The sequence below is a fragment of the Misgurnus anguillicaudatus genome, chromosome 10 (genome assembly GCF_027580225.2).
Source record: "Misgurnus anguillicaudatus chromosome 10, ASM2758022v2, whole genome shotgun sequence".
Lineage (NCBI taxonomy): Eukaryota > Metazoa > Chordata > Actinopteri > Cypriniformes > Cobitidae > Misgurnus > Misgurnus anguillicaudatus.
Window position 1 is genome coordinate 17809233 of NC_073346.2, and position 8310 is coordinate 17817542.

The window sequence follows — 8310 nt, forward strand, 5'->3', positions numbered from 1 at the left end:
AATTTTATTCATATAGCACTTTTCACAATTGTTCAATGTGTTTTAAATCAGCTTTACATTAAAAACAGAAACAACATAGACAAGCAAAGAACAACAAAAGCAGGGGCTTTATGAAAATAGGCATTAAAGGCAGGTAATTATGTGCAATATTTGTTAATAATTTGACTAATAGCTAATCAACTGTGGGCTTGTTGTATTAAATACATGCGTTGCATGTCTTGATTGATCATTCGTGTTTGATTGGGGTTTGTATATCTGCTGATGACTAATATTATACGTCTGGGATGCAGGATCGTCTGTATTATGTTATGGAGTATGTGAACGGCGGTGATCTCATGTATCACATTCAAATCGTCGGGAAGTTTAAAGAACCACATGCGGCGTGAGTTGCTTGCCTCTCCTTTGACGTTTTATTTCAATCCTGTTTTCTGTTTCTTTTATTTCCCTCCCTCCTTTATTGATTCAGCTCCCTTTTAAAATCATTTGTTCAGCATGTTTTTTTCATCCTGCCCTGCAGTGTTGCAATGTGTGTTTAATGGAGTTAATGGGAGATTTTGGTGTTGGCAGGTTTTATGCTGCTGAGATAGCTGTGGGTCTTTTCTTCCTGCACAACAAAGGCATTATATACAGGTACAAGACACGGATGAATACTGCATGTGCTTACACAAGCCATATGTTACAGTCAATTAATCTCCCTCTTTCTCTCGTTCTCTATCTCTGATGTGAAGAGATTTAAAGCTGGACAATGTCTTGCTGGACAGTGAAGGTCACATAAAGATAGCAGATTTTGGGATGTGTAGAGAGGGCATGATGGGGGGAGACACCACTCGGACATTCTGTGGCACACCAGATTACATTGCACCTGAGGTCTCGCTCTCTCTCACTTTCAATTTTGTATTTGCATGCAAATATATGGTGCCATTCACTAATAATATATCTCTTTCCACTAAAGAAAATACAATGTGTATAGACATCATGTATATAGAAAACTATATTCAATACATTGAATAATTGACACAAAGGTGAAACAGAAACAATAAATATGGTTATCATTTAGTGTTATGTGGTTATCTCTCTTTCTTTTATTTTTTTTCTCTCCCACCTCTCTTTTTCATCTCATTCATCATCTTTTCATTCTGACCTTGGCTCTGTGTTTACATTTAACACCTAGTGAATGTGCACAGTCAGCAGTAGTCTGTGTGTACGTTTCTGATTGCATTTACTGTGTTGTTTACTACGGTTCGACTGATGCATGTGCAGAATTGTCTATGCATGTGTTTTGTTTTATTAAATTTGTGTGTGTAGGTCTTTAAAAGCTCTGCATGCTTCAGTACTGTATTAACCCGGCAGTTAAACTGGCTCACATTGATCACAATATGTAAAAAAAGAAAAACGTCATTGATCTTTGTGTCCCTGTCATTTTGAAAAGATGCAATATGTGTCCCCGCAGGCGAGGGAATTAATCTCTCTTACTCGCTTTCCACTGACACACTCACGGCTGACACAGAAACACTCGCATATTTATTGTGTAATTATCTTTAATATGATTTTCTTGTGCTTATTTGAACATTTAAAGACGTCAGGGTACATTAGAGCATTCTGCGTAATAAAGTGCTTTTCCATCTATAAAACGAAAGGTAATGATAATCATGAAATTAAACATTTATGAAATAAATGCGATTCTGTATAGGTGGTATTTTACATTTAAATTGCTAGTAATATGTTTTTGGAAATGTCCAATGTGTTGTGCATAATAAGTAAGTTTATGTAATAAAAAATGAAAAAGTAATCTACATGCAGATATTTAATCATACAAACTTTTTCATCATCTAAAAATTTTCTCATTTCAGTACTGAGTGATTCACAACCCTATATTTTGGGAAATCTTTACTATACACATTTTGTCTATATATATAGATTGTGGCATACCAGCCATATAGTAAGGCAGTAGATTGGTGGTCATATGGAGTCCTGCTGTATGAGATGTTGGCTGGTCAGGTAATTTTTCATCCTCTCTATCCATGATCCATTCATTTAGTCTTTCTCGATAGATCTTTATTCCCAGCGCCCGCACTCTGTGTCTCCTCTCTTTTCATCAGCCTCCATTTGATGGCATAGATGAGGAGGAGCTGTTTCAGTCCATCATGGAACAGAGCGTTTCATATCCTAAGAGTCTGTCTCGGGAGGCGGTGGCCATCTGCAAAGGGGTAAATCTGTTTCCTCTTCTTTCGTCTCTCTGCCACCTGCAAATAGTACAGGTGGCATATAGTATCTCATCTATAACAAAACTTGCAATATTTACACTATAAAGTGTTATATTTACATTATTATAAAATAAAAGTGTTAGACTTAATAACTGCATTAGTGTTTATTTTATTCTGTGCTCACTCTGTGTGTTTGTCTTCCAGCTTTTGACCAAGAACCCTGCTAAGCGTTTGGGTGGAGGAGAGGATGCAGAGAGAGAGATACGGGAACATCCATTTTTCCGCTGGATAGACTGGGACCGACTTGAGAGACTGGAGATACAGCCTCCCTTCAAACCTAGAAGTGTTAGTATCACCTATCAAAACACAATGTGTGTGTGTGCGCCTGTGTATGCGTTTGTGTGTGTGTTAGAGTTTGTCTATACTTGCACTGGCCCAGTTTTTACAAAGGGTATCACAAATACATTGAAACTTACTTTCAAGGACATTTGAGATGTTTATTACTATATAGGAAAAATATATGAAGAGTTTGGTTCCAAAACGCAATCCATTTTGACTAAATTTGGTAAAAACGTGTTTTCTATGCCAAGAAAGTGACAAGATAAAAAAATACTATTTTATGTTACAAGCTTTCACGTAGCATCTTTAGGTTATAATAACATTAAAAATTCTAATCCATAATTTGATTTTCAAAGATTTATTATACATTTTTTTAATTTTTTAGTTATAAATCTATTGAATCAATATATAAATGTGCATTCATCTTTGTTCTATTTTTAGTTAAAAAATAAACATTAATAGCATTAATCAAAACACTTACTGTCATATTAAGAACACTGTCATTGCTGCTGTCATCCTTGGGACATCGCTGAACTTTTTTGACATCGATCAGCTGTAAAATGTTTTGGTCCTGCTCGATTTTCGCTGGCTTCGAGTATAATAATGGAAAGTTTTCGATAATATCCCCTGGGATCAATGTGTTAGCATGACAGAAGCTTGATGCTGTCGTGTGAGAACAAGCAACAGCCGGCATTTTTCCTTCGCTCGAGTGCCCTTTCGTGTAAATTATTCGTATTTTGTTTTTGTTTTTTTTTTATCACAAAGTACAAAGTAGATTAGGAAAACTAGGATTCCCTGTGTATTCAATGCGCCACCATCGTTGTTTACAGTGTGTGGAATGGTGCGCTGTGATTGGTTAAGTGGATTTATTGCATTCTGCAGAGAAGGAGGACTGGCGTTTATTGCGTTTTGGAAAAAAGATGACAGAATAACAAGGCGGATATCAGATTTTTAATACTGACCTGATACAATACTTTTTTTTATGTCGTTTATCGCGTTTTGGAACCAAACTCTTCATACATACAGAATCACATTATGATGTTTACTAGAAATAAGCACAGTCAATCTGATGGCTTTTCTTTCTCATTGTCGCAGGGTGGTAGAAAAGCAGAGAACTTTGATAAGTTTTTCACATCTGCCCCTTCTGTCCTTACGCCCTCTGACCCGGATGTACTGGCAGCCGTAAATCAAGAGGAATTCCAAGGCTTCTCCTACATGAATCCAGACTTTCCCTCCTCATCACCTCTCACAGCCATATGAGAAAATCCAAATCAACCAGCACCAATCATCATTTGAATCTTGTCTGCTTGTTATCATAATCTAAACTACAGTGACCAAAAATGCATTGTGTAGTTTAGCTTCAGCTGGCTCGCAATAGGATTCAGTTTCCGTAAGACCAGCAATCACTTTATACAGCATCCCCACACTATTCATTCATTAGTAAGAATTTTAATAATAAGGTATATATATATATTTAGCCTGTCCACCCAGAAGGTAACACATTGAACTAGTTAAGAGTCATGTCCTTATCTGATTGGACCGCAGAATCTCATTGGGTTTCCCATTGCATGCTAGTGGTTGCCATGACCCAGTTACGTAGGCTATTACTGACATTTCCCCCAAGTTTTAAAGCTCACCTTTAGCTGATTATTTCATTTCAGGTAATGCAAATGAACAAATGTGGTTTTGCTTGTTTTTACACAAGATCCTGTTTGCTCCTGGTTTATTTAACCAAACAAGTGAAGATAGGGGAATAAACATTGGTAGCATCTGAAAACTGATATACAAACACAGTATATGATTTAGGCCTTACACATGTGATAGCTTGCAAAAAAAAAACTAATGCCATAGCATATAAACATGTTTGTGACTTAAATGTTAGATTATATCAATCTGTAGATGCTCAATAAACTTTGCATTATTTTAGCATTGTACAAATTTGAGTGTTTAGGATCAGTTTCCATCCACAGCATGAATGATATTAAAAAACACATATTAACATAAAATAAAAATACAAAAAGTCTTATGAAGAAAAGGCAACCTCAGCTGTTATTTAGCAAATATTTATTTATATTGCACAGTAATCTATGAATCACTCTCGTATGACTTTTCACCTCTGGGGTTTCTGAAATGCACTTGTCTTACATAGTCACGATCATGAGGCTTGACCTGAAAAGACCCGAGTGTGCATGCTGTGCCAAAACTGTCCATCTAATGTAACCGGAAAGTTGCACTGACGACAAAAATACTGCCAAAAGAAGAGCAGAAACATTTCGAGGAGGTGAGGAGGGGTGATGTATAGATGTGAAACAGACATGTGTGAAGACAAGAGAGGAATTGAGATCTGGAGGTAAGGAAAGAGGGTCATACTGTGTTAATGCACTTCTTAAAAATGTGAAAGAAAAACATTTTCTTTATCTGTATTTAAGTATTTTATTCAGTGTATAATTTAAGATATTTAAATTATATATTACATATTAATTATTCAAGTCTTAATATTATCCACACTTTGATTCTCATGTGAAATGTGTTGTTTTAAGCATGTTTAGGCTTTTTTTGCTGGGAATACTGTTCATACTGAAAACACTCATTAAAACAATTATTTTCTGCAATGTAGGAGTGTTTGTCTTTGGTTTATATACGAAATTTTCAGCTTTACTTTATTTTAAGATGTCCTAGTTGTTACAGGGTAATTATGCGTTAATGTACTGAAATATTAATCAACACCATGTACTACTGCAGGGTTAGGGTTTGCTTTATGTTTAGTTGCATGTACTTATTCATAATTTACTGTTATTACTATAGTGAGTACATGTAATGTGTAACAAAGACACTGTAAAATAAAATGGTACTACATTTTCCAGTTTGACAGCATTGTGGAGTCATCTCTGGCATTTGTAGCAAGGTAGAAATTTACTGATTGCAAATCTTTACAATCTTTCTTCATCCTTTTGTTGTGGTTGGTATTGTGCTTATGTACTATAGTTGTACTATACAGTTGTACTTTAAGATCTTACTTTTTGCAGATTTAAGTTAAAGAGAAGGTTCACCCAAATGAAATTATGTCATAATGTTGTTCTAAACCTGTATAAGTTTATTTGTTCTGATGAACACAAATGAAGATATTTTAAGAATTGTTTGTAACCAAAACATTCATGGACCCCATTTACTTCTATAGTATTCTTTCTTCCTACTATGGAAGTAAATGGGGTCCACGAACAATGTTTGGTTACAAACATATCCCAAAATATCTTCCTTTGTGTTCATCAGAACAAAGAAATTTATACGGTTTAGAACAACATGAGAGTTGAATAATGATGACAGATTTTTCATTTTAGGTGAACTGTCCCTTTAAGCCCTGGTCTGTTACACCTGTAGTTCATTTTCAGATGAACCCATCTGACTAGCTGGTTGAGGGGCATTTTATTTCAAGTTGGAACTGCATTATGTCAATGTAAATTCAAGGACTGGGCAAACAAGTAGACAAATGATACATAACTTGATAGATAGAAAGACTGACTGACTGACAGAGATGCATGATAATTTGGTTATAATTTAAGGCTAAAGTTGAAATAAACATACACTCTAAAAAAAATGGGGCTTAATAGCACTAAAAGGTCATAATCAGAAGGGAACTATTATTATTGCTACAGTGAGGAAAATAAGTATTTGAACACCCTGCTATTTTTCAAGTTCTCCCACTTAGAAATCATGGAGGGGTCTCAAATTGTCATCGTAGGTGCATGTTCACTGTGAGAGACATTATCTAAAAAAAAATCCAGAAATCACAATGTATGATTTTTTTAACTATTTATTTGTATGATACAGCTGCAAATAAGTATTTGAACACCTGAAAAAGTCAGTGTTTATATTTGGTACAGTAGCCTTTGTTTGCAATTACAGAGGTCAAACATTTGGCCCACTCCTCTACACAGATCTTCTCTAGATCAGTCAGGTTTCTGGCCTGTCGCTGAGTTTGAGCTCCCTCCAAAGATTCTCTATTGGGTTTAGATCTGGAGACTGGCTAGGCCACGCCAGAACCTTAATATGCTTCTTAAAGAGCTACTCTTTGGTTATCCTGGCTGTGTGCTTCGAGTCATTGTCATGTTGGAAGACCCAGCCTCGACCCATCTTCAATGCTCTAACTGAGGGAAGGAGGTTGTACCCCAAAATCTCTCAATACATGGCCCCGGTCATCCTCTCCTTAATACAGTGTCGTCGCCCTGTCCCATGTGCAGAAAAACACCCCCAAAGCATGATGCTACCAACCCCATGCTGTTCTTGGGATGGTACTCGTCATTCTTCTTCCTCCAAACACTTTTAGTGGAATTATGACCAAAAAGTTCTATTTTGGTCTCATCTGACCACATGACTTTCTCCCATGACTCCTCTGGATCATCCAAATGGTCATTGGCAAACTTAAGATGGTCCTGGACATGTGCTGGTTTAAGCAGGGGAACCTATCATGCCATGCATGATGTCAAACCATGACGTCTTAGTTACCAACAGTAACCTTGGAAACGGTGGTCCCAGCTCTTTTCAGATCATTGACCAGCTCCTCCCGTGTAGTTCTGGGGTGATTTCTCACCTTTTTATGATCATTGAGACCCCACAAGGTGAGATCTTGCATGGAGCCCCAGTCCGAGGGAGACTGACATGTCATGTCATGTTTAGCTTCTTCCATTTTCTAATGATTGCTCCAACAGTGGACCTTTTTTCACCAAGCTGCTTGGCAATTTCCCTGTAGCCCCTTCCAGCCTTGTGGAAGTATACAATTGTGTCTCTAGTGTCTTTGGACAGCTCTTTGGTCTTGGGGGTGGACAGGTGTCTTTGGGGTGGACAGGTGTCTTTATGCAGCTAACGACCTCAAACAGATGCATCTAATTTAGGATAATAAATGGAGTGGAGGTGGACATTTTAAAGGCAGACTAACAGGTCTTTGAGGGTCAGAATTCTAGCTGATAGACAGGTGTTCAAATACTTATTTGCAGCTGTATCATACAAATAAATAGTTTTAAAAAATCATATATTGTGATTTCTGGATTTTTTTTAGATTATGTCTCTCACAGTGTACATGCACCCACGATGACAACTTCAGACCCCTCCACGATCTCCAAGTGGGAGAACTTGCAAAATAGCAGGGTGTTCAAATACTTATTTTCCTCATTGTATATAGCACTTATAAAGCACCTATAAAGAACCATACTGGGGTGATGTAGCACCACTATAGCACCAGATATGGTTCCATATAGCAAAATATGGTTCTACACAGGTGCTATATGGCACTTAAAATGGTTCCCCTATGATTATGAGCCAGTGAACCACTTTTAGTGCTATTTAGCACTTTAGTGCTATGTAGCCCTTATTACTCTTGACATAGCATATTTACTTTTCTGTATGTTCACTCCATCATACACCTGCGTGGCCACCTCTCATGTGTCGTGTCTCTAATGTCTGATGAGACAGCAAACCTTTACATTCATCTCTCGATTTCAAACTCTCTCTATTCAGTACTCCATCAGAGTGTCATCCCAATAGACTTGAGTGATATAACAGGATACCCTTAGATACCCTGCCTATTAAAAACTACCCTAACCTCCTTACTGTAACTGTCTTCGTTTCCGTCAATCTCTTTATTTTTAATGCCCCACTCTGATTTTCACTTTAGTTCTGTGACCTCATCTTGCAAGATTAACAGCCACAGAAAACAAGTAGTGTTCTTTTACTGAGATGCTCCTTGTTATATCTGTTATTGTATAAATCTCAG

At 36.9% G+C, this 8310-nt stretch overlaps 1 protein-coding gene and 1 long non-coding RNA gene across 3 annotated transcripts in view; one reads left to right on the top strand and one right to left on the bottom strand.

The window, feature by feature from the left end:
• prkcg (protein kinase C, gamma) overlaps positions 1-5409 on the top strand; it is a 29558-nt gene extending 24149 nt beyond the window's left edge. The window contains exons 11-17 of one of the 2 annotated variants that reach the window (XM_055209775.2): positions 291-382; positions 568-630; positions 729-867; positions 1918-1998; positions 2100-2207; positions 2409-2549; positions 3639-5409. In XM_055209775.2, the coding sequence (XP_055065750.1) occupies positions 291-382; positions 568-630; positions 729-867; positions 1918-1998; positions 2100-2207; positions 2409-2549; positions 3639-3803 (789 nt within the window). In that variant the 3' untranslated portion in view covers positions 3804-5409. The remainder of the gene's footprint in view (positions 1-290; positions 383-567; positions 631-728; positions 868-1917; positions 1999-2099; positions 2208-2408; positions 2550-3638) is intronic. The other variant, XM_055209777.2, reaches the window with a different exon arrangement.
• Positions 1521-2521, bottom strand: LOC141367223 (uncharacterized). Its single transcript, XR_012371491.1, has 2 exons — positions 2389-2521; positions 1521-2243 (listed from the first exon to the last, which is right to left on the bottom strand). It is a non-coding gene; the product is annotated as an uncharacterized lncRNA (long non-coding RNA).
• Positions 5410-8310: the final 2901 nt, after the last annotated feature.